The following is a 22,114-nucleotide window of genomic DNA, read 5'->3' as shown; positions in this document are numbered from 1 at the left end:
AAACTATCTTAATGATGTACTTATTTTACTTTTATAAAAATAAAGCAACTAAATATTAAAAAAAAGATAAAACAAAATCAGAAATTAGTAAAAGATAGAGAATGAAGAATACAATTCAAATTGCAAATTAGACTCTTTCAATTATATTTTTTATCCTAGTCATAAAACTCTAAAATTAAAAGTCAAAGAATCGAAAATGGAATCTCACAAAGTCCTTATATCATTTTTTTAACCGTAAGTGTAAAAAAGTCACGCATTTTTCTTCTTCTCCTTTCTAAAGTCCACATTCAACCAACCTAAACGCACTTTTTAGTCAAAAAAAAAAAAAAAAAATTAACACCAAAGCCCTTTTTACGCGCTCTCTCTCTAAAATCCATTCCCATACAAATCACTTATCTGTTCTTAATTTTTTTTGGTAATAAATCGTTTCCTTCGAACACTTCTTTTCTCCATTTCTCAGTTCAAAATTCAAACAAAACTATAAAAAGCTGAAAAATCACGTTTCAACTCAATGTCGCGTTTGCTAGTAGCATGCTGGTAATGTTAGAGCTTAATTGTATCAACCAAACATGGTCTTCAAAGGAAGATTCTTCTCTTCCAAAAAATCTGATACTTCTAGTCCAGATGCTTCTTCCAATAGTCCTCGATCAATCTCTTCAAACTCTCCTAGATCCGATAAGAAAAAACCTAAATCAACCGTTGCTCAAACCCTAACTTCCACCTTCACCTCCACCTCCACCGCCGGAACCAGCGGCGGCGGTGGAAGTGGACTCGGCGGCGGATTTATCGGAGGTGCGGCTAGTCGGAAGACGCCAGTTAAGGAAGGAGCTAAGAAGAAAGATGCTGTAAAGGGAAAGGAGAGTGAGATTCTGTCGGAATCTCGCTCTCGTTCTGGTTCGAAGAAATTGACTCCGGCAACGGTGGTGAAGGTGGAGGTGAAGGAGTTACCGTCGACTTTGCCTTCACCGTATTCGTCTTCTTCTGCAGCGGCTTCTGTTTCGCCGATTCTGGCGTCGTCTTTAGGGTTGAACAGGATAAAGACGAGATCGGGACCTTTACCTCAGGAGAGTTTCTTTGGTTTTAGAGGTGATAAGGGAGGAGCTGCAGCGGCACTTGGTGCTAGTAATCTTTCGAGGCCTGGTGTTGGGAAGAAGAAGGAAGTTGGGAATCAGAATAGAGTAGGGTTTCGGGATGGTTTGGGAATTGGTGGTAGTGTTGATAATGGAAGCAATTCGAGTAGTATGTCGAGGGGGAGTGGTGCGCAGACGATGGAACAGAGTCCGGTAGTATTGCCTCGGTCGCGGTTGCAGAATGGTGAATCGTCTTTGGAAGCAGGTATCGTTAGTGCAAATCTGTCTAATATATCTTGTTCGATTATCCTTTTTTTGTAATGGATTATGATGGTAGTGTGGTGATGATTGATGATATGTTGTGTGATCATGGCACGGGTATGTGTTTGCCTAATTGTGAAAGAAAATCTTGGAGATACATTTAGGATTGAATTGGTATGAGGTGTAAAGATTTTTTAGGTGGTCCAGCCATTTAAAATATTTGACTCTAATTAAAATGTCTTAACCAATAGGTATCAAAATTTAACTGATACATTTTTAAATAAAAAATTTAATCGGTCAAGTCCGTCTTGATCTTAGTTTGGTAAGTTTTGAATATAGTTTTGGTCGGGTGTCATTATAACCTGTTTTGAAGATTATATATTTTTGAAGAATGGCTTATTAACTTGTTTTTTAATGGGATTTATAAGGAATAAAATGGGTATTATTGTGATTTCTAGTAAGGTGGGTACAATATCTCTATTGGATTAAGAAATGTGATTTCTTGGTTTGAATTATAAGTTCACATGTAGAAAGAGTCACAGCTCGATAGTTGAGAGGAGACGGAACAAGAGTGCATGAAAACAATGGTTGTTGGAGTGTGCATGCATCAAAGAAAATGAACAATTAATAGTCTCTTTGTTTTGAATCCAATTCAAATAGGTCGTAGTAGATTGAAACCCTAGATGTTCCCCAAATGACGTGCAAACTCACGCTTATTTTACTTTCACCTTTTTTGACTCTGAATTGTAATTTAAATTATCTATTACTACATCAGAGATGCAAGTATTATGAATTTGTTATTTATTAATTCCATGAAATTATGTTAACAATTTGAATTAGAATTGTAATTGAGGTCCAGTTCTAATTCTGAGGGTCAAATTCAAGTTTGATTCTATCAGGCAAACTGGACCATATAGATGCCAGTGAGCATAAGAGGGTGCTTTTGAGGGAAAATCCGTTCTTGGGAGAATATTCTTCCTCACCAATAAAATATATTAACGGAAGTTCTCTTGTATGGTGCATGGAATTTGACTTGGATTGTAACTCAGTAATACAATCTCCGTCCGTTATTATAAGCCCCTTTTGTTGTTTTCACATATATTAAGAAAAATAGATAATGTGTTTAATGTGTTCATTTTGTTTATGAATATACCTAAAATGCTCTTGTGTACGGTGTATTCACCTTTCAATTTCCATCTCCCTCAAAATCGACCGATTATAATTATTAAGCATAAAATATTACTGGCCTTTAAGAAGAAAAAAGTTGCGCAGCTCAAATAGAAAAATGGTATTTTCCTTTTATTGCAAAATATATATTTGATCACGGATCCCTAATCGCAGCCCCAAACACCCAAACGATCAGCCGACCCCGATCTCCTTTCAATTCCCAAAGCCCAGTCCACCTCCTCTCCCGATATATGTCTTCCACATGCTCGAACGGCGAACCATAATACTTGCTGATGAAAGCATATGATCCTGCTTTGCTCATCCCCTGATCACTAGGATTTTGCGCCCCCGCATCTCCCTCTCGACTTCTTTGACGTGCAGTTCCTTCCGTGCTTTAACGAATGCACTTGATTACTAGAATCCCAATGAAGCCTCCTTGGCAAAGGCGAAGTATGACGACGAGGATGGTAGGGATGGATTTGACTACGGATAGGGAACAACTTTTTGCTAATGCTTACATGTTTGTTGATAGGGTTCCTGGTGGTAAGTTTCCTACAAGTTCCAGTGGCTCCTAAAAGTGAGATATCATTGGCCTGGTTGAGTTGAGGCCTTCCAAGCACTCAAAGGCGATGTGGTTGGTAGTTCTTATCATGCTGACCCAAAAATTCACTTTGAATTGGTTTCTTGGTAGAGCGGGGATGGATGGGGTTGAGGGTGAGACAAAAGTTGTCACATCACCCCAAAAAATGTCCCACACCATTAAAATATGTAACATCACCAAGTGCCAAATGAAGCACTGTTAGCCACGTCGGCATTTTGTAAGATTGACTTTAGGGACAAAATATGATGGTTCTGATTTTATAGTGAAGGAGGGAGTCCAAAATAGGTTTAAGGGACCAAAAACCAGAAAACCCCGTATTTGCATAGACCTAAAGTGTATTTTAACCTAGATTTTTACTTTTGAATACTCATATTTAAAAGGGGACCATAGTACTACTAATTCATTGAATCATTCAAGGAACTAAATAGCCCTTTTTGTGAAGTTGTTGGCTAATACACACTAACTGAAAACTCAATTTAAAATAAAAAACCGAAAACACTGAAAAAATGTCTTTTTCATCAATGGGGTTTGGCTGCAATAACTGGAAACCATGGAACTCAAATCTTTGGAACTGCTATCTGAGCGAATGGGACCATAATTTTGACCTGAATACTAGGCCGGGTTTGACTTGATCAAATGACCAAGCCACTAATTTGATCACCACTCAGGTTGGAAAGAAAAATCTGGTCAGCCATAAAATCATAATTTGCCGCCAGTTTTTCGGATTTAATAATAACCTGTTGGGTTTACAAGTTTTTCAAATAATTCGAAATGGCTGGTTTCCTGGCTTTTAATCGGTTCCCTCATGTTTGACTAAAAGTAGTTTGAACTAGGCATCACACCCCATAGAAAGAGATACTCTAAGTACAAACACAACAAGGAGGCTAGAATTTTGCTTTCAAAATGATTTCTTCATTGCTGTTTCATCGCCTATATTAAATAGGACGAGACTTATATTTTTATAGGTAACAATAGTAGTTGAAGGAAAATCCCACAGAGCTGTATAGCCTTCACAAGTAAACAGCTCAAAAAAGGTTAACTTGGTACCCTAAATCTCCAAGGGTTCAGAGAAGAAATACACTGCTAAATGTTACTTGAATATGTTTATTTTTGGAAGTTATAAAAATATTTTGTTACTGAAAGTGAAATGTTACTTTGACTAAATATGGTAATTAATCCCAATATCAACATTAAACCATCTTTGAATGTTTGACTTGTGGATTTACTGCTTCCTGCATCATAATGGTCACATCTATCACCAAGAAAAGGGAGCCAATAAATTACTTTCTGGTTTTCTGCATCTATATTTTACAAGCTCATCTATTGTCTGTTTTTGGAGTTGACAGAATGTTTGTATTGGTAAAGTGAAGTAACTGTAACTGTAATGTTCCCTCAGTCGCCTATTTGTCATGTGTTAATGCTTGGGGTATGTTTGAGTGGTAGGTTTTGGGTTGGTGCATTATTTGTCCAGTTTTATGTACTGTCAATTTGTATCATTGTGTGAACTGTTTCCGTATTAAAGCGTGTCTTCCAAAACTATGCTTATTTTAATACCAAAATGTTACTTTTTCTTATCACATTATTTTAAACAGGAGAGCAGGCATCATCACAGACTCAGACTGAAGGCTTAAGAAGTGAAGATGTTTGCACGCCAGAGGTACTGCTGGGTGTGGTGTTTGTGATATCTTCTGTTATTGCTTTGATTAAATTTGTCTGCATAAGTTGTTGTATTCAACTTAATTCATTTATTTTGGCAAAAAAACTGATTGTTTCTTTCAGGCCACATATGATTTTGAGAATCCGAAAGAATCTGAATCTCCTCGTTTTCAAGCTATATTACGTGTCACAAGTGCCCCCGGAAAGAGGTTTCCTGGTGATATAAAGAGTTTTTCGCACGAGTTAAATTCTAAAGGTGTCCGGCCTTTTCCGTTTTGGAAGCCTCGAAGGTTAAATAATAACCTTGAGGTACTTTACTTTCCATTTTACATTTTATTGTGGCGTTAATAGTTTGTGTTGTGTAGGAAACATTTCTTGAAAATTGCTCTACTTGTTTTATATGCAGGAGATCTTGGTTGTTATTAGGGCTAAATTCGATAAAGAAAAGGAAGAGGTGAACTCTGAACTGGCTATTTTTGCAGCAGACCTGGTTGGAGTTCTTGAAAAAAATGCAGATAATCATCCTGAATGGCAAGAGACAATTGAGGACTTGCTAATTTTGGCCAGGCGCTGTGCTATGACCACATCTGGGGAGTTTTGGCTTCAGTGTGAAAGCATAGTTCAGGACTTGGATGATAGGCGTCAAGAGCTTCCTCCGGGGACACTAAAGCAGCTTCATACTCGAATGCTCTTCATTCTTACACGGTGTACTAGGTTGTTGCAATTCCACAAGGAAAGTGCTTTGGCTGAGGATGAACACTTTGTCAATCTCCGTCAATCCAGAGTCTTGCATTCTACTGGAAAATCTATTCCTCCTAGTGTGGTAAGGGATTCTAAAAGTTCTAGTGCTGCAAAGACCTCAAAGGCTTCAACAAAAAAAGCTTATAGCCAAGAGCAGAGTACCATGGGGTGGAAAAAAGGTGTCTTGAAACCAGAAATTCAGTTGCCTCCTGCTGATGATGACATTTTAAAAAACTTTGAGTCTCCTTCTGGCAGGAACCGGATGGCTTCATGGAAAAAATTCCCATCTCCGTCAGGAAAAAGTCCAAAAGAAACTGTTCAATTGAAGGACCGAAGTTATGGCACAGTTGATGTTGAACCTTCAAAGACATCAGATAAGAGATTAAATTCTGATATAGATCTCTCTGCTGCCAAGCCTTCTGAGCTTCTTGCAGTCAAAGATTCCCATGACCATGCTTCCAAGCACCAACACAAAGTTTCTTGGGGATATTGGGGAGACCAGCAGAATAATAATGAAGATAATTCAATAATTTGTCGAATATGTGAAGAGGATGTACCGACTTCACATGTTGAAGATCATTCAAGGATTTGTGCAGTTGCTGACAGATGTGATCAGAAGGGTCTGAGTGTCAATGAGCGTCTTGTAAGAATTTCTGAAACATTAGAAAAGATGATGGAATCATCTACTCAGAAGGATTCACAACAAATGGTCGGAAGTCCTGATGTTGCAAAAGTGTCAAATTCAAGTATGACCGAAGAATCTGAAGTTCTTTCCCCTAAACTTAGTGATTGGTCACGCAGAGGCTCAGAGGATATGCTAGACTGTTTTCCTGAACCTGATAATTCCGTTTTTATGGATGAGCTAAAGGGATTGCCACTTATATCATGTAGAACTCGTTTTGGTCCAAAGTCTGACCAAGGTATGACAACATCATCTGCAGGGAGCATGACTCCCAGGTCTCCTTTACTGACACCAAGGACAAGTCAGATTGACTTGCTCTTGGCGGGGAAGGGTGCTTATTCTGAACATGATGATCTGCCTCAGGCATGCTCTTATTTTTTAACCTCTTCTATAAAAGACAATTATTTCTAATTTCTTGTCATATACTGTTACTCCTTCCTCCATTCTTTTTTAAGTGTTGTTTTGGAAGAATTCTTTTGTTCCTATTTAACTGTCGTTTTGATAGTTTAAGGTTATCATTTGTCAGTTATACCCTTATCCTCAATAACTCCTACTTAAAATGAGGGTAGAATGGGAAAAAATTCCAACAATTCACTACCTTGGTTGCAGAGTTTATGTTTAACCGACACTTAAAAAGGAACGGAGTGAGTACTAATTATGTCATGGCATTATCCATTAAATTCAGCATTTTTTATCATATGGTATTCCCTATGTGTTCAGCATTTTGTATGATGTTGATTCACGATCAGGTTAACTGTCCCTAAACACCCCAATTATATTCTTTGGATTATTGTAGATGAATGAACTTGCTGATATAGCACGATGTGCAGCCAATGTTAGTCTGGATGATGATCGTACAGCGTCGTATTTATTATCATGTCTTGATGATTTGAGGGTTGTCGTAGAACGAAGGAAGTTCGATGCACTTACTGTGGAAACCTTTGGAACACGCATTGAGAAGCTGATTCGGTTAGTACCTTTCTGTTAAATTATGTAATGCATCTCTATAATAAAAAAGGTCATCTTAGTAAACGTTGAAATCCAGCAAGTGAATTCTTTATGAATAAGTTGTGGTGTAAATTCTAGTTAATGATACACCTTTGATGCAGATTAATCCTGTTTTTATAACGGTTTCAAATCATATACCATAATGATACTACTACATTTTCTAGTGTCTTCTCTGGCATTACTAGTCAGACTTTCGTCATGCTCACCTGAAGTATTTCATATAATGGCCTGTACTTGTGTGATAGGCAACAATCCCTAATCAAATGGGTATATGTTAGGAGAAATAAGAGTCTCAGAGGTTCGCAACCTCTAAGTGTCTGAGTAATAGTGACAGCTAACTGAGGTAGTTATAGACAGAGTGAGAGCAGAGTAAGGGAAAGTCTTGTCATTCTCGGTATGGGAAAGTCTTGTCATTCTCGGTATGGGAAAGTCTTGTCATATCCTCTAAAAAAACCTGTGTCTTGTCATGTCCTCTCGAAAAAACCTGGATCTTCTTTCAATTCTTCAACGAAAGCAGTTCAGTTTTTTCATTATTTTCATTTTTCCAAACCCTTTTCTATCAAATTGGTATTGGAGCTGGTGTCAGTGTCTCAGCAAGTGTCCTTTTACAAAGGGGCTGAACGGAAAAAGGCCAAATGATGCATTGTATTGTGCAGCCATCAGGATTCCGGCTTTGAAGTATTGTAGATTGAAGACACATATTCTGTGTAAAGAAACTTAAAGAATATCTGCGTGGTACTGACATGTGATTAAAAATCTATAACTTATATTATAAAGTTAGTAAACATTACTCCAACATGTTCTAGTATATATCAAACTTTACAAAGTTCAATACAGTAACTCAGAAAAAGAGAACGCTACAAACATGAAACATAACATAATCAACGCCTTATTGTTTTAAAGAACTCAAACTGGTCTCTGAATGCATGTTGCAGAACATTGATGATTTGACTCGGTTATGAAGTATGGTGAATAAGAAAACATAAAAAACAGGAGCATATTCTGCTTCTGGTTTAATCATGGAGTATAATAAATATAAAAATATTAAAAACAAAGTACCTGTTTTGGTCAAGAAAAATAGAGCATCAACTAGAGGCGTGGACTTCTGTTTAGGGTTTACCTGTCTAATAAAGTGAGAAAATAGGGAACTGGGTTGCAATCAAAAGAAAGAAAAAGCATTTTTTTTCTTTCTTATTTTTTGATAGGCAAATGTTAGCTGTTAATTTGTAGGGGAGAGGGAATTTGTTAGTAGCAGGGATCAAACCCTAGATCTCCTTAACACTCCTTTAGTGTCTCAACCCATACCACAAAGCATAGAATATAAAGGGAATTGCATGGATTGAAGTGGAAGTGAGGGATACTGTAGATGGAGGCTGTTGGAAACTCACTGTATATACAGAGGGGAAACCAATTTACTACATAGATCGAAGATGCTGCCTTTGTACCTTGTGTTTTCAGACATGCAACTGCAACAATATCCATTGTTAATATTGCTGCATGTTGCATCACCATTTGGAAGATAAGGGATGACAGATGTTTTCAGTAGTTACTTTTTTGTATTTTTTAGGGGGTGATGATGTTTTTTTGTCTCTTCTAATTTTTTTTCCGAATGATTAGATCAGCTGATGTTTGTATGCTAGTTGCACTTGCCTGTCAGTTCCTCTTGTACACAACCTAGTTATATATTCTTTTACTTATAAGAAAATATTAGTTATGGATTAGATGTCTTGCACATGTTATGCATGTGGAAATTTAAATTTTGTTTACTTAGTGTGCCTTTTTTTGGTCTTGCCCGCTTCCCAAGTCAATACATGGCTCTGCTCGTGATTATATCTGAAGTCAATACATTTTGGGGAAACACTATTCCTTGGCTCCCCACTCGTCCTGCCATTTCCATTATTCAACACAAACTATACAAGGTGTTCTTAGCAATTTACTGATGATTATTCTTAATAAGTTGTAATTTATTTTGCAGTGAGAAGTATTTGCAGCTTACTGAGATGGTGGATGTTGAAAAGATAGATGTAGATAGCCCTGTAATGGATGATGATGTCATCTTGGAAGATGATGTGGTTCGCAGCTTGAGAACAAGCCCAATTCATTCTTCAAAGGATCGTACCTCTATTGATGACTTTGAGATTATAAAACCTATCAGTCGTGGGGCATTTGGAAGGGTTTTCTTGGCTAAGAAGAGGACGACTGGTGATCTTTTTGCAATAAAGGTAATTATGTTTTTGACTCACTAGTTACTGTTTAAGCACCACCTTCCATTTATTGTTTTGACTGTCATTGTTTTTTCTCTTGCATAAATATGAACACCCATTTGTGCATACATTTCATTCCCAACATGTCTCCTTTTGCTTCATTCATGTAGCTTTTAGAAATGTTTGTTTAACAATATTATGTTACTGTGTTGAATTTGTGTGTTTTTTCTTACAAGTTTATACTATATATGTCACTGAATATTGTGTCTTTCATAAAATACTGCAGGCAGTGTCCGACCATGCGTTTTTTCTTCACTATTTTGCCAATTTTGCTAATCTGCAGTGATTTTCTTGTATTGTATTGTTTATTGCTTCAGTATATTTATGTTTTTTAATTATGCTTTTGCCTCCAATGTAATACCTTTTTTGGTAGCTGGGAACCTTTAACTTGTGTTGTAAGTTTGTTTATATTTCTTGTTCTATGCTTCCAATCCATAGTTTATTACCATATTAACTGTTTTGTGACAGGTTCTTAAGAAAGCAGATATGATCCGTAAGAATGCTGTAGAAAGTATATTAGCAGAACGTGATATCTTAATTACAGTGCGCAATCCTTTTGTGGTTAGTGGACCTAACTTTTAGTTACTCTATACTATGCTGCTTTGAGAAATGGTACCCTTTTAGTTACTCTATTTTGTGTTGCTTTGAGAAATGGTACCCTTATTCTAACATTTGTTTAAATTTTATCAGGTTCGATTTTTCTATTCTTTTACATGTCGTGAGAACTTGTATCTTGTCATGGAATATCTGAATGGTGGAGACTTGTATTCATTACTAAGGAATTTAGGATGTCTAGACGAGGAAGTGGCCCGTGTATATTTGGCTGAAGTGGTAACTATTGGTGTTCTCTCCTCCTGTAGGTAGATATGGAAAATTATCTTTTATTACTTTGTATTATAATTCAAACTTTTCATCCAACTGTAGGTTCTTGCATTAGAGTATTTGCATTCATTGCGTGTGGTTCATCGTGACTTGAAGCCGGACAATTTATTGATTGCACATGACGGTCATGTCAAGGTAACTTTTGATTGGTGTACTTTCACATTGTCCTTTTGAGTTTTGATTTTTCTTGTGTCCTGTGGCTCCCATGAGCATAGTTTATACTTTTTTACTTTATGCATGCTCAGCTAGTCAGCTCAATTATTTTTTCTTTTATCTACTTTTGCAGTTGACAGACTTTGGGCTTTCAAAAGTAGGTCTCATCAACAGCACAGATGACTTGTCTGGTCCGGCAGTGAGTGGGACATCCCTACTTGAGGAGGATGAGTCTGAAACATTTACATCGGAGGATCAAAGGGAACGGAGGAAGAAGCGTTCTGCTGTTGGCACACCTGATTACTTAGCTCCTGAGATACTTTTAGGAACTGGACATGGTTCGTATAGTCCCATATTTTTATGTTTAAGGTGGTTCATTTTCTGTTTTCTTTTGCATCTCTTAAAATGCAGATTAAATTTGTCTCTATTATGGAAATTTTTAAGAAAAATTCTGCTGTTTAAATAAACTCTTAATGATGCTAAACAGTATGGAAAAGTTCTTAGAGTGCAATGATGAAAAATAAGCAAACCTTTTGTTATTATAGTGACTTGCCGATTTAGTGGTTTTACTTGCATTGTATACTTGTAAACGCTCTCATGTATTATTGTTGTGTATTTTATTACAAATATACCACCAACAATATATTTGTTCAAATTTTGCAGGGTATACTGCGGATTGGTGGTCTGTTGGTGTCATTTTATTTGAGTTGCTTGTTGGTATTCCACCCTTCAATGCTGAGCATCCTCAGGTTCATACCTTGTTTCTTTGTGTTATGAATATTTATATTTTTGTTCTCTTGATAGTTTATTTAATTCTCACTTCATGTTATGTAATTTTGTGTTTGTAGACTATATTTGATAATATTCTTAATCGTAAGATACCTTGGCCTGAAGTTCCTGAAGAAATGAGTCTTGAAGCACATGATCTTATTGATCGGTAATGGACATGCTATGTTTTATCTGTACATCACTGTTTTTATCACATTTTGGTCTGGAAATTATTTGTTTTAAACTACAGATTTTGTAACTTTGATTCCTAGTATTTGTTTAATTACCTTCGAGTGTTTTTGCTGCTTGTTAGTGCAAATATGGCCTTTGCTTACATACTGTTATATTCGGGATGTCTTTTGACATACAAACTTGTAACTATTAACCAGCAAGTAAAGTTAATTAGACATTCAATTTTCAGATTGTTGACAGAAGATCCTAATCAAAGACTAGGAGCTAGAGGGGCATCCGAGGTGATCTAATATCTTATAATCATGTGTGTTTTCCCTGATGTTTTATCATTTTTTAAATGACAAACTGATGGGATTTTAATAATCCAGGTGAAGCAGCATGTTTTCTTCAAGGATATTAACTGGGACACGCTTGCCAGGCAAAAGGTATGCCAAGTGACTGGTTGGATAGAATATCCCAACTGTTGTTGGTGTCTAGTAAATTATGTTTCAACTGTACTTGGTGTGTTTGTTTGCATTTGGGAGATTAAAAAATCAATTCTGCTGTGAGTAGAATTGATTTTCAGAAAAGTGAAACTTCTTAGATTCTTAGCTTTCCAAAGGCAAAGCTTCTAAACCCACTCTGGAAATATCATTACAACAATTCTTTCTGAATATATTCTACCAAAATCCAAACAAAGCAACCCACGATAATTCATTTGAGACGTGTTTATTGTTAATTGCATTGTTGATCATTTGGTTTTGCAGGCTGCATTTGTTCCTGCTTCTGAGAGTGCTCTAGACACCAGTTATTTCACTAGTCGCTACTCATGGAATACTTCTGACGGTCTTGTTTACCCGCCAAGTGATTTTGAAGATTCAAGTGATGCCGATAGCTTAAGTGGCAGCAGCAGTTGCCTGAGCAATCGCCATGATGAAGTGGTACTGCATTTATTGGCAATGCTAAATGTAAAATATGAAATATAAAATATCAATTTTAAGTATTTTGGGCTGACTTCCTTTTGCAAACATATCTATCTACAAGCAGGGAGATGAATGTGGGGGTCTTGCCGAGTTTGATTCTAGTTCTTCCGCCAATTACTCTTTTAGTAATTTCTCCTTTAAGGTAATTCTCTCAAATTATATTCGATATTTATGATATAAAAATTAGAATAACTCCCATGAATCTTGTGTGGTCTATGGTTCTTTTTTTCTTATCACTTCAACTTTATTTAATATGGGATGAATAGGAAGATGAATGGCTTCTCCCCTAGCCTCCTTATATTTTTGGACCTATATATAGATATTGATTGTTGAATTTGTGATTATGTGTAAAAAATGAGAGAAAAATATTATTGATAATGACTATTGACTTGATATAAAAGATTTATTGCTAATCACTAAGAACAAATAATGATAATAATAAGAAATACCCTAAGATACTCTAAATCACTATAAGATATTTTATAATATTTTAACATTAATATTTAGTCTGATGTTTTTTTTCCTACCTTTTCTATTCGGTCGCATGCTATTAAGCTATACTTTACTGATTTTTACCTATATTTTCTTATTGTGATTAATGTTTCTGTTTGGTTTTCAGAATCTTTCCCAGCTTGCGTCAATCAATTATGATCTCACCAAGGGATGGAAAGATGATCCCTCAACAAATTCTAGTGCATAGATGCCTCATCTTCTGTCAAAGTCCAGAATTTGATTTTGGACCTATGATTCAAGCAATTTGGAGGCATACCAATCGTTGTTGTTTGTATAACATGTACATGTATGATTCTGCAAAAGTGTTATTTCATAGTGCCTTTTAGATTGTCATCGCATATAAGTCGTTCATGTCTTGTTGCTGATCTAATTTGTATTGCTGAATTTTTGCAGATATTTTAGAGACTCTAAAGTGGTTCAGGATGTACATTAGGTTACAGGACAATAGTGTATGAGTTGAGGACTGTATAAATTGTAAAATGCATATAACATTAGCTCCCATTGTTCTGTTTTGTACTTCCTTTAATATGCTAGTAATGAGAATACATCCTATTTTATTCAGGCCACTGTAGTACTATATTATTTACTTATAGAAAATTGAAGTGTGAAGTTTGTGCTCCCTTCGAGCATTTTGGGGATCTAATTAACGACCAATCTAGCCATTTACAAGCTAAAGTCATTAACTCGCTGGCATGGTTTTTATTGATTTAGTCAATTCAACATTTCTCGGGTTTTATTGACGACTCTTGGATGGATAAAAAAAACACCATGTGGATTTTAACATGTACAGCTATTAAACTCGATACACTAGTCTTCTTATCACCATTAGATCAAGTAAGACTTCATATTCTAGTAGTCTCTAGACTATACATCTTTTTTCAGTGTTCAACATTTGGAACAGACTGTTTATGAGTTAATGTTACTATAACTAAAAAATGTTGATATTAATTTAGATCATAGGATAAATCGAAAGGCTTAGGATCCATGATAGCCTGACTGCAGCAAATCATGGTCCCATATTTATTCCACCACAATTGCCTTTAATCCACCAAATCCGGAAATTAAAACTATCTAACGTTTAACTAGTTTTTTGGATATAGTGCCAAAAATAATGCAGAGTGTCAAGTTGTCATAAAGGAAATGACAACGGTCCAATGTGATTGTGACTGTTCTATTACACAAGTTTCACAAATTTTCAAAGACAATTAATTGGATAGAATATGACAACAATAACCAAAGAGGCAAAAGCATCCCATGTAGCAAAATGGTGGGATGCCAATCTTTGTTTCTCTTTACTTACTCATTTCATTATCATTCATTTTCAACCAAATTTGAATAGCTCCTCAAAACATTAACAGTATTCAAGTATCAAGGAGTGGGTTTAGATCACTCATATCAACAACAAAATGACTATGCAACACAATGAGGGAACAGTAGGAGTAGGACCACTATCTCAGAATGCTAACTTTAATTTGCAGTACCATCCCATTTTGGTCCCACCATAAAGTTACAAGTTTTGATAGTTCGGTTTGTATTTACTTGAGAGAAATGATTTGGTTTGATATTTGAATTTCAAAATCTACATTAAGGATAAGATAGCATGAATTACAAACAACACTATTAGCATGTTTCTTATCATTATGGATCTAACAAAATTACATTTTAGGCATTGCCTATTAGACTTCTATAATTTAAAGACTAAATTAGAGATAGTGATAGTTTGTGAACCAAATTGAAAATTTATTTTTTAAAAACTCATTTGATTCTCATGCTACAAAGTTTATTCTTTCTTTTTCAGTATCTTTTCTGATTATCTCCATACTCCAACTATAAAGCTTACAAAAATCATATCAAACTTTTTGCACATGTGACAAGACAATTATTTGGCTTTAACACTTTATACATAATATATCATATATCAACTTTTTGAAAATTTATTTCAATTGGCGCCAAATAAGTTTGTGATAAAAGTATCCTTTTCAAGAAAATGTAATTTTTTTCAAAGGTAAAACTGAATTATAGATTCTTATAAACTGATTTTTCACACTAATTTTTTATTTATAAAAGTTGTTGATTTATAAATATCAAACTTGTTTATAAATGTATAAATATAAATAAATAATGTATAAACCACTCAATAATTATCAACATCATAACCACAAGCCAAGTCAGGAAAAAGTTAATCAAAGTTGGTTTAAGGTATAAATCATCCATCTCTACCAATTTGAGGGGTTCACAAGACTCAACAATTAAAGATTGTGATCCATGCCAACTTAGTAACAGTAATACCAAACATGACAGCAACTACATAATCTCACTTTTAACAGAGTTAAAGGTTTCACCAAAAGCAAAAGTGAATGCTAAAGCAAGAATAATAATGACTTCAACAAGAATCTACAGCCAAATAACTCTAATGGAACAGATATGCATTATACACTCCCCTAAGATAGTAGTAGTACAGTGGAAATTGTAGAGGGAAAGAAGGAAATACATCAAAGTTGGAGGGTGCTAATGAAAATTGAAGCCAAAGCTAAAAAAAGTTAAAATTTGCTCTAGGCCCCTAAACTATTTTAAATTACGCTTCGAGACCTATAGAATAATTAAAACCTAAATAAAGTTACAACATAAGCACACATGATTAAGGAAAAAAATAGATAAGGGGGCTTCTGAGATACTCATCTAGAAGAGATATCATCTATGTCATTGATGAAATCGGGGTGTTGAATTTGGTCTTGAGTACCCTCTTTCAAGCTAGACTTATGCAACTCCTCTATGTGCTGTCGTACTTGCGACATCGAAGGGCGGTTATCAGGGTACGTTGCTGCACAATCTACTGCGAGTTGCAACAGCTGAACCATTTCCTCTTCGACATTTTGGTATCTTAGGAGTTCGAGATCAAAGACCTCGGAAGTCCATTCTTCTTTAACGACTGACTGCACCCATCTCGGAAGGTCCACTCCTTCGTCGTTCATGAGAGCGTGAGTTGGAGCTTTTCCGGTAAGAAGTTCCAAGAGTAGTACACCGAAGCTGTATACATCGGCTTTCTGAGAAACTTTTCGAGGATCGGTTACCTCGGGAGCACGGTAGCCGGCTACCCTGTTGGGTGTGGATGAAGGACCAACAAGATGTGCGAGACCGAAATCAGATACTCTTGCATCATAGGACTTGGTTAGAAGGATGTTAGATGATTTTATGTTTCCATGTGAAACATTAGGCCCTTGCGAATGTAGGTATTCGATACCGCGAGCAGCTCCAAGTGCAATGCCTGATCTCATTTCCCAAGTCAGAGGTGTCCTACCTCCTCCTTTGTTTCCTGTATTCAAAATATAAAAGACTTATAAGACTGATGCATAATCGCGACTTTAACAAATGGTCGGTCTGTATTGATTTATTTGAGCTTATCTACTAACAAAAAAGACTTATGCAAACAGGTTATGACAATCTATTAGCTGTTTTCAGCTTATTTCAGTAAGTTCTTCAAGGTTTACAAAAAACAACATATAGCTTATTCGAATGCCAATTGCGGTAAACATAATTCTATATCGAAAAGAGTAAAGAAATCAAAAGCCATAAGAAAGAAACTCAAAAGATATAGAAAGATAGAAAAAGGAAGCAAAGTAAAGCAAACACTCACCATGCAAAAGTGCAGATAAGCTTCCCATATGCAAATAATCATGAACAAGAAGCTTCTCATCTCTACTATAATAGTAAGCCCTAAGAGGTGCTAAATTTTCATGAACCATCGTTCCGACCCGCTCGATCTTTTCCTTAAACTCCCTCTCAGAAATGGTCACATCCCTTAATCTCTTCACAGCCACAACCACAGGACCAACCTCCAAAACAGCCTTATAAGATGTCCCAAAAGTCCCTTTCCCTAATACCTCAGCAGAAGCTCTTAACAAATCCTCCAAACCAAACACTTTACCCCAATTCCTAAAAAACACCAATTTTTTCTCGCCACCACCAACAACAACACCTTCATCCACAGCCGGCGGCACCGCCAGAGCTGTGGCCGGCGAATACCCATTTCCATTTCCAACATTCTCACTATGAATCCCCTCATCATGCTGATTATGCTTCAAAGTTGCAGCAACTTCATCAATTGAACTAGTTTTTTCACCATTACTATTCCTGCATATAAGAATCAAAGCAAAAACTAGAAACAAAAGAACCACAACTGAGCCAATAACAATTCCAGCTATAGCACCACCGGATAATTTGCTTTTCTTCTTGTTCTTTACAAGCCCTTGATTATCATCAACCATAGAAGAATTTCTATTTCCACCCCCATTTCCACTACTTGCACTTCCTTCATTAGGACAACGGTTAAGGGGTTTTCCACATAAGAGATTATTACCCAAAAACGAATCTTTACCAAAAGTTTGTAACTTTTCAGGAACTGAACCATTTAGCATGTTGTTTGAGACATTGAACTGAGCGAGTTCAACCCGGTTCAACTCGGTAAGAGAACCAGTGAACCGGTTGTTTTGAAGATATAACGTTTTCAAACGGGTTAGGTTTTGGAACCCAACCGGGATAATGCCGGAGAAGTTATTGGAAGCTAAATTCAGACGGACTAGACCGGTGAGTTGGAGGAGTGTCGCCGGGATTTCGCCGGAGAGAAGATTCTGCTGGAGGTAGAGGTTACGGAGGGAGGTGCAAGCGGAGAGGTCGGAGGGGAGAGGACCGGAGAGGGAATTGAAGCGGAGGCTGAGTGTGTGGAGGTTAGTGAGGTCGGAGAATACGCCGGCGGGGAGTTTGCCGGAGAGTGAGACAGCAGGGAGGTGAAGCTCGATAACGTGAGTGTGGTTTTGGTCGCATTTGACGCCGGACCAGTTACAGGGAGTTGCAGAGGTGGTGTTCCAGAGAAAGGTTCTGCCACCTACGGCGGCGCGTAGGTTTAAGAGGGCGGCGCGTTCGGAAGTTAAGTCAGGTTTTACCAAAGGAAGAAGAAGAAGAATAAAAAGGAAAAAGAAGAAGAGTTTCAGTTTATGAAACCTCATTTGCATTTGAATTTGAAGAAATTGTTGTAATGTGTTTCTGTGTTTGGTTGTCTTGAAGAACACTTACATAGACCTTTTTTTTATTTTTGGTTGTTTTGAAGAACACTTACATAGACCCTTTTTTTTTGGTTGTTTTGGTTTTTGTGTGTGTTGTGTTGTGTATTGGTTTTTGAGAGATAGAAAAAGGGAGAGAGCGGTTATGGTTTTAGGTTTGATTTTTGTTTGGTTGTGTGAGGTTGGACTTTGGATATACACGCCAAGAGAAGTGGAGTATGAAAGTGGAGAAAAACAAAAGACTTGTAAATTTGTCCATCAAATTCAATCTAATAGTCTTTGTTGTTTAAAAAAGAGTTAAATATGTTTATGATTTTCTTAATTATTTTAAATTTTATTTTTACTTTTTTAAAATAAATTTTTAAAGAATGATTTTCTTAAAAAATTATATTCATATTTTTGATTTCTTATGCAATTTAACGACGATGTTTATAACTTAATGATAGAATTATCGACGAATTATTATTTAATAATTGAATTAACGACAGTTTTAATAACGATTTTAGTATTGATGATCAAAAGTGTGGATAAAATATTTTAGAAGGATTATTATTTAAATAAAATATTTTGAAGGACTAAAAATAAAATTACAAATATATTTAACCTTTTAAAAGTAGACCATAGTAATATTTGTTTGTATAGTAGACAAATCTGTTATCTAAATAACCAACATTGATAATCGAATTTATAAAGTAATCATGATTTTTATTTATTTCTCAAACTAATTCACTTTCAAACAAAACAAATAGAACTAACCGGTGTCGCAAATTCAATTAATGATTACATATATTTCATAAGAGGTATCTCCAATTGAATTGACACTTTTATTTAAAAAATAAGAGGTGTCTCCACTTAGGTCTTGTACATTATCGTCAATTACTTCTTATGAAATGCATATGGTCGTCAATTGAATTGACTATACCTCTTAATTCCATTTTTTAAGTGATTTAATTTGAAAAATAGGTGGAAATCATTGTTCCTTTGAGAGTTTAATTGAAAATGTTGGCTATTTAAATTAAAAAATTATAATAGACTACTATTTTTGTTATCGCTTTTGTTTATTGAGTTCTATATTAGAGGGTTGAACCATCGATATTGAATCTAAAACTTAAATTTGACGTAAAAGTTTAATTTCAACCGATAAAATTTTGATTGTCGACGGATTCATTTAAATCAATTTGTCGGATAAATCATATGGATTTTGTCTATTTATTATTTATTGGGTAAAACCATAAAAATGTCTCATTTTTCATAAAAGATACATATATTTATTTTAAAATTAAAAAATATATATCAAAATTTTAAAATTGACCAAAGAAGAACTATTTTTTTATTATTGAAAAAAATATTATTATTATTACATGATAATATTTTTAATAACAGTTAAAATTAATTTAATCATTATCACTTTAAATCACAAATTAAATAATACTCATAATAAGTACATAATATCAATATTAAATTATAAAGATGATAATTACTTGACAATATTATAAACCTCGTTTTTATTAAAAATGAGTCAACCCTATAATAATAAAACTAAATAAAATAAATGTTAGTTAAGGTCAATCGAGTTTGGTTTTCAACGGATCCAAAATAATTTATCTAAGACCGACCAAAATAATCCTATATTATCCAAACTAAATAACTACCGACTCAATCCAACTAGTTTGCACGAAAAAAGATAATAGATCAGTCAGCTTTAATAGAATAGTTCAAATTTATCCACCTATGATATATTACCATTTTTTAGCAATGTAAATTGTTTAAAAATGATAAAATATTAAAAATATTAATGATACTTTTAATTAAAAATTAATATGTCATTTAGGATAATCTAAAACAAACACTAAAAAATACATATAATATGAAGATTTTTTCCCTCACTCATTCTCACCATTCTGAGATAACCTATTCTAGGTCACAACCTCTCAACTTGTTACCGATCGCGTTTCAAAAATCTCATGCTTACCAAAGTATCGGAGATAATAGGTAAAATACTATTTTTTTTATTCCTCAGCCAAAAGTTAGTTTATATAGTGAGAATACAATCAATACACTTAATTCTCTCATTAATGGAGAATAAAATATAAATAAACGGAAACAATAAAAAAGAGAAATAAATTATCCCCCCCCCCTCTCAAGTTGGTGCATATATATTTATCATTATGCCCAACTTATCTATCAAATGCTCAAAGATAGGTCTTGTCGAACTTTTGGTCAGGATATCTGCAGTTTGCTGACTTGAAGTCATGAAAGGTGGACATATGATTCCAGCATCTAACTTTTCCTTTATGAGGTGTCGATCAATCTCAATATGCTTGGTTTTGTCATGTTAAACTGAATTATGAGCTATGTTAATAGTAGCTTTACTGTCAAAGTACAACTTCAATGGAAACTCAATTTTTAAGTTCTTCTAGGACTCTAAGGATACATAATCCTTCACATATACCTTGAGACATAGCTTTAAACTCGACTTCTGCACTACTACTAGCTACAACTCATTGTTTCTTGCTCTTCCATTTTACATAATTACCCCAAACATAGGTACAATATCCAGAGGTTGATCTTCTATCTGCGACTGAACCTGCTCAATCAGCATCGGTGAAGATAAACACATTTCTTTCACTAGTCTTCTTAAAAAATAATCATGTTCCCAGATTTCCTTCAAATATCTCAATATTTTATAGACCTCCTCAAGATGTTCCTCAAAAGGAGAATGCATAAACTGGCTCATTATACTAACTGAGAAAGCAATATCAGGTCGGGTGTGTGACAAATAAACTAGTTTCCCAACCAATCTCTGATATCTTACAGGAACATTACCTTCTCCCCAAAGTTTAGCATCAGGATCCATAGGAATAACTGCAGGACGACATCCACTTATTCATGTTTCTTTCAATAAGTCTAGAATGTATTTCTGTTGTGAAACCATAATACCATTCTTTGACCAAGCAACCTCCATACCTAGAAAATATCTCATGAATCCCAAGTCCTTGATTTCAAAGTCTACTGCAATTTCTCTTTTATCCTTATCATTTCCACTGTATCATCTCCAGTAAGGACAATATAACCAACATAAACAACCAGGGCAATAACATTCCCATCGTGGGAGAACTTTGTGAACAAGATGTGGTCAGCTTGTCCTTGAATGTACCCTTGTTTCTTAATGGACTGGGTGAATTTTCAAACCAAGCTCTGGGGGACTGCTTTAATCCATACAAAGACTTATTTAGTTTGCATATATTTGATCCAAAATTGGTTTCAAATCCAGAAGGAATGCCCATATATACTTCTTCTAAATCACCATTAAGAAAGACATTATTAACATCTAACTGATATAGGGGCCAGTTCAGGTTAGCAGCAAGAGATAAAAGAATCCTTATAATGTTCAATTTTGCAACATGAGCAAATGTCTCTGAGTAGTCTATACCATAGGTCTGAGTAAAGCCTTTATCCACCAAGTGAGCCATGTACCTTTCAATTGACCCATATGAACTATATTTCACAGTAAACATCCATTTGCATCCAACTGTTTTCTTTCTATCTGGTAGTGACGTAACACTTTAAGTTTTATCCTTTTCAAGAGCTTTCATATCTTCAAGTACAACTTCTCCCCACTTTGGAATTTCTAGAGCAACTTATACACTTTTTGGAATTTCTACACTAGACAATTTTGAGATGAAGGCAAACATAGATGGAGACAAATTTGAATATGATATAAAATTGGACATGGGGTGTCTAGTGCAAGATTTGAGAAGTTTTCTAATTGTAAAAGGAGAATCTATATCAGGATACAAAATACAACTCTCAGAAAATAGATACACTTACCTTTCCTTTTATTAAGAGGTTGATCATTCCCCGATTCAGATTCCTGGAAGTGTTGAGATGTGGACTTGTCTTTTCCTTTATGGTGCTTTTTAATAAAACCTTCACTTTCCAAGTTATGTTTCCTAATTCAAATATTTTTTCTTGAAGTGACTCATTATTTTGTGGGATTTCAATTAGATCGGCATTATCATCATTTTCAGGATTCTCATTGTTTTCTACAAGAGAAAATGTAGGCTCAGATTCACAATGTTCCTTATTCATAACAGGAGTAAGATCAGATAAAGAATCATGGTCATTTTCTGTTGG

General features: G+C 35.2%; 2 protein-coding genes across 3 annotated transcripts; one reads left to right on the top strand and one right to left on the bottom strand.

Annotated features, from left to right (window-relative positions):
* The first annotated feature begins 334 nt into the window (after nucleotides 1-334).
* Nucleotides 335-13,481, top strand: LOC127103904 (probable serine/threonine protein kinase IREH1). 2 transcript variants are annotated; one of them, XM_051041161.1, is made up of 18 exons: nucleotides 335-1,335; nucleotides 4,692-4,756; nucleotides 4,879-5,064; nucleotides 5,162-6,541; nucleotides 6,975-7,147; nucleotides 9,162-9,408; nucleotides 9,919-10,011; nucleotides 10,141-10,281; nucleotides 10,375-10,467; nucleotides 10,619-10,823; nucleotides 11,149-11,234; nucleotides 11,334-11,422; nucleotides 11,675-11,726; nucleotides 11,814-11,870; nucleotides 12,192-12,365; nucleotides 12,469-12,549; nucleotides 13,027-13,206; nucleotides 13,314-13,481. In XM_051041161.1, the coding sequence occupies exons 1-17, from the start codon at nucleotides 570-572 to the stop codon at nucleotides 13,105-13,107; spliced, it is 3,969 nt and encodes a 1,322-aa protein (XP_050897118.1). In that variant the 5' UTR covers nucleotides 335-569; the 3' UTR covers nucleotides 13,108-13,206; nucleotides 13,314-13,481. The 2 variants fall into 2 exon arrangements, with proteins under 2 accessions (XP_050897118.1, XP_050897166.1); XM_051041209.1 differs by having other exon boundaries at nucleotides 337-1,335; nucleotides 12,472-12,549.
* A 1,844-nt stretch (nucleotides 13,482-15,325) lies between these two features.
* On the bottom strand, nucleotides 15,326-18,204 carry LOC127103821 (probable inactive receptor kinase RLK902). Its single transcript, XM_051041090.1, has 2 exons — nucleotides 16,555-18,204; nucleotides 15,326-16,233 (listed from the first exon to the last, which is right to left on the bottom strand). The coding sequence occupies exons 1-2, from the start codon at nucleotides 17,927-17,929 to the stop codon at nucleotides 15,596-15,598; spliced, it is 2,013 nt and encodes a 670-aa protein (XP_050897047.1). The 5' UTR covers nucleotides 17,930-18,204; the 3' UTR covers nucleotides 15,326-15,595.
* Between the last annotated feature and the right edge of the window lie 3,910 nt (nucleotides 18,205-22,114).

Source organism: Lathyrus oleraceus, chromosome 1, assembly GCF_024323335.1.
Source record: "Lathyrus oleraceus cultivar Zhongwan6 chromosome 1, CAAS_Psat_ZW6_1.0, whole genome shotgun sequence".
In the NCBI taxonomy this organism is placed as follows: Eukaryota; Viridiplantae; Streptophyta; class Magnoliopsida; order Fabales; family Fabaceae; genus Lathyrus; species Lathyrus oleraceus.
This window is presented reverse-complemented; position numbering and strand designations above follow the sequence as displayed.